Genomic DNA, 4,257 nt, shown 5'->3' on the forward strand with positions numbered 1-4,257 from the left:
GAGACCCGCTCCTGTGTAATTATAAATAACGAATTCTAAGGCAACGCAAACATTAAGGTTAAGAGGCTGAGCTCATAGATGATGATAAATAACATAGTTATGTATAATATATTACATTTCCGACTGTATATCCCTGTAATTATTACACACTGTAGCTTTAAAACAAAAGGATCTACCACTTTATAACGAACATCATGAATTTTTCATCATCAGCACTGAATTAACTATAAAATAGTGTCATTAAAAAAACATCACGCCTTCTGAAACTCAAGATTGAACGAGGAAGCATTTTTACTTTGATTATCAGTGTAAATGTTTGAAGATTTAATAAAGCCTTGTATAACTGAAGGAGAAATTACAGATAAGCTTAAAATAAAAATGGGTGACATTTGTTTATTTCTGTGTGCCTGCTTTGTCCCGTTTCAGCCCCATGAACCATTGAATTTCAGGATTTAGTAAACTTGAAATGCATTCTTTCCCCTTAAGTGTAACAAAATTAGAAAAATACTCTGCATGCTGCCCAAACCTCTCTGATCCTTTTGATCTGGATGAAGTTCTCTCTTCCCCAGCTCAGCTCGTCCTGCAGGGGCATTAAAACAAAGAAAACTCACATTTAATTTTTAGGTTGCGGTATTAGCAAAAATTCTTATTGGGCAAAAAAATAAAAAAATAATGTCAAGCAAATGTTTTGGGATAAATGTTTACCTTAGGATGCCTCAGTTGTCCATTCTTTTTAGCAGAGTACCAGGCCTAAGTGCATTAAAATTATTTTTAAACACTATTGCATATTAAAATCTTGAAGATCACATGAAAGACAAGATTTATAATCACCCTGAAGGCATTAAGGATGGCTATAGAGTCACTTGGTGTACCATGTGCAAATGCCAGCTTACTCCTGAAATCAAAGAACAATAACATATGTAAAGATTAAAGTGACAGAACTGCAGCATGTGAAATTAATTGGACTTGATTTTCAGATAGTCTAAAATTGTCAGTCTATGGTGCTCTCCATGTAAAAATATCTACTAGACTGCATATACATGACATTCAGATACTGTTAAATAACATGAGGAGTTGGGCACAGTGAACATAGATATTAGAAATATAGAAACTTCTCTCAAATGTTTAAAATTTGCCGATCCGGTCTTCACAGGGCCGCTATCTTGAATTTCCCTTCTAGTCTCGTGTAATCTCGCTAAGCTCACATCTCGCGAGAATCCAATCCTATTGGTTATATGTCGGCGTGAAGCAGCACGAGGGGCGCCGTTATCGGAATATGGAATATCAAGTATCCCTTCGGACAATTTCATTGACGGGAACAAGGAAGTTGCGCTGTTTGCAAACAAGTAAGCTTGAAATTTTGAAAAGTTTATGAAAACTCATTGGATGACTGATAATTACAGGATTATTTTGGAGGGTTTTTTTTGTTCTTTGGGACAATACTGTCCATTAGTAATGGGTCATGATCAGTGATGGGTCGATACTGTGTCACTGAATGCTGATACCTGCTGGACACTTACAATTCCTATAGGCAGCCTTTTTGACACAGATTTGATGACCTATAATATGATTTAAGCTATTGTATGCTATAATGTATTACTTTATAACTATAGTTTGAATTGAAAATATGTTTGATATTTTTAGATTCAATCCATAAATGTGATCATACAACGGCAACATTTAAGTAAACAAGTGAATAAGGATGTTTCTGGACTAGGATTTATCAATTTAATTGTTTTTCAGCATAACTCATGAGGAGTTTGTGAATTTGGGGAAAATTAAAAGAGTAAAAAATGGGAGAACTACAGAGAGAGCAATCTTCAGCTTCTTTAAGAGCAATCAGGTAAGAAATGTGACTTTTGTGTTAAATATTAACAACATTGGATTAGTAATCACTGGTTTCAACCTGAAATTAATGGGAATCTCCCAAAGTAAGGTATACATTTAGAACTCTTACTGTCTTTGTTGCTTTTTTTTTCCAAAATGTACTAGATACTATTCTTTTGTGTGTTTGAAAGAGTTTAATGCCAACTCTGACATTTATCAATTCCAAAACCAGCAGGGATTATAATCCAAATTGGCCACCCCATGCCTATTGTTTCCTATCAGGAAGGACAATTGACTTTTAACCCTACGAAGCCACCGCACAAAGCCTGAAGTTTTGGTACACCAAGGTGTACACCCTATAAGATATTCCTAGTTAAAAGCCTGTAGAGACACATGAGCTTTAGTATTTATGCTGTGCCAGAGTTTAATTTCGGTTGCGGAATGTGCCATTAGTAACCGCTGGATGTGGCTCACCTGTGACCGGCAAGCTGCTGCATGGCTGGGATGGCAAAGAAGGTTCTCAGAGAGTGTGACGCAGCTGAAAATAAAGACCAACCAATGTGTAAAGAAAAAGCTTAATAAAACAAGCAATAAATACACATTCGTAATGGAGATGTAGCGACTACAGAACATATTTCCCATTCAGCTACCAGGTCTTCTTCAGAAATAGGAGAGGCTGCTTAAGAGTCCAAGATGCTGATTTAACCAGCCAATGGTGGGTAAACTGATGCAACTCCAGTTAATCTACAGTACAGTCCAATCGTTTTATTTATTTAAATACTAATTTATTGCCCATTTATTTCACCAATTCCTGTCGTTTGGCACTTTAATCATTGCCTGCTGCTTTTAAAATGCTTTACAAAAAAAAGTTGCTTTGCCTGTGGAAAATAGCCGTATACAAAGTTATAAAGGGGAGGGAAAAAAAATGACACCAAAAATATGCTGCTTTTTGAAATGAAAAAGATCAAAAAGAAGCTACTTTAATACATAACTTTATGTAAAAAACATGACTATAGTAGTTTAATACAACTTTTTAAGAGATAGACTAGATGGACAGACTTTAAGGGGCATCTTTAAAATATTGTCACTCGGTCCATTAAGTTCTTTCAGAGGGGGAAAAAATAAATGCATTAAGAAAAACCATAAGAGAGAGCATCTCCCTGAAGCCACGCAGCACTCAGCACTGTCTTTGAGCTGAAAATAAAAAGGTTAAAGCTGTGCATTCAATAACAACGACCCACTCTTCTTTAAGATGGCGTCATTACATCATCCAGATGATTAAAAAAAAAGGTTCAAACTATTTTTTTTTTTTTTTTAGAAAGCTACACTTGCGTCTAAAAGTATTCATAACCCTTAGCTTAGCCTAGACTTACTTCAGCATAGAGTACAATGCAAAAAACTGAAATCTAAATAAGTGTTTTTTTTCCTAAAATAAGTGGACTTTTTCATATATTGAGGAGGTAAGAGAGACGCTTTGAAAATGGAACAAGACATTTACACTTAAAATAAGAAAAAAAAAACAATTGCATTGTCTTATTTCAAGTACATGTTATCTGATTATCTTATTTTAAGAGAATACATACTCATTCCATTGGCATATCATCTTATGTACCTACATAAATGAAGAGTAAATACTCCTAAATTAATACAAGTTTAAGTATTTCTAGATCCTTTTTGCAGTGTAAGCAGACGGATGGAAATTACCCAGTAGATAGATCTTTTGAGGCGGTGGATTTTAGATGCCCCCTTAACAGCAGAGGAGTAGAGTGTGATGACTCGCTACAAAGGAATCTGTTAGAATGGGTTGTATTTCTACCCAAACACAGGGCATTATGCCTCTAGCAGCATGACTGTACTAATAGCCACCATTCAAATATCTCACATTAAAATGTAAAAACAAAATAATAACATAAAATTAAAATAAAACACGCAGGTCCAGATTTTTTAAACTATCAAAGTTGATTTTTGGGTGAGCATAATATAATGTTTTACCCAGGGAAATTTCAAAATGATATCTGGTTAAGCACTCTGCAGAGGGAGCTAAACAATAGTGATGGGAGGGTCTTCTAATTTTTAAAAGCTATACCACAAAAAAGTAATTAAAATACAAGTTGAAACAAGCAAAAAGCTTGACAGCTGCAATTTCAAAGAATACTTTCAATTCTTTATTTGTTATTTACCTAATCATCAAGATAGTATTTTCTTTTAATTGTAAATAAAACAACTTTATTAGATTTTAAGACACACTATTACTTCCAACAATAATTTCTTTGTGAAATAAATTATATTCTTATTCAATGTCCTTTTAAGATAATTTTCACCTTTAGTTTAATACAAAATTTTAAGTTTCATTTAGGGCTGGACGATATAGAAAAAAAGCTTATCGATAAAACAAAAATGCATATTGATCGATATCGATAATTATTGAAA

The 4,257-nt window shown here is 34.0% G+C and overlaps 1 protein-coding gene across 1 annotated transcript in view; it reads right to left on the reverse strand.

Moving 5' to 3' along the window:
* Positions 1–4,257, reverse strand: part of tdrd9 (tudor domain containing 9) — a 40,444-nt gene that overhangs the window by 19,820 nt on the left and 16,367 nt on the right. The window contains exons 16-19 of the mRNA XM_015374209.1: positions 2,302–2,365; positions 832–895; positions 706–750; positions 527–580 (exon numbers count right to left, since the gene is read on the reverse strand). Coding sequence (XP_015229695.1) covers positions 527–580; positions 706–750; positions 832–895; positions 2,302–2,365 — 227 coding nt within the window. The remainder of the gene's footprint in view (positions 1–526; positions 581–705; positions 751–831; positions 896–2,301; positions 2,366–4,257) is intronic.

The sequence above is a fragment of the Cyprinodon variegatus genome, unplaced genomic scaffold (genome assembly GCF_000732505.1).
Source record: "Cyprinodon variegatus isolate N-32 unplaced genomic scaffold, C_variegatus-1.0 Scaffold99, whole genome shotgun sequence".
NCBI lineage: Eukaryota > Metazoa > Chordata > Actinopteri > Cyprinodontiformes > Cyprinodontidae > Cyprinodon > Cyprinodon variegatus.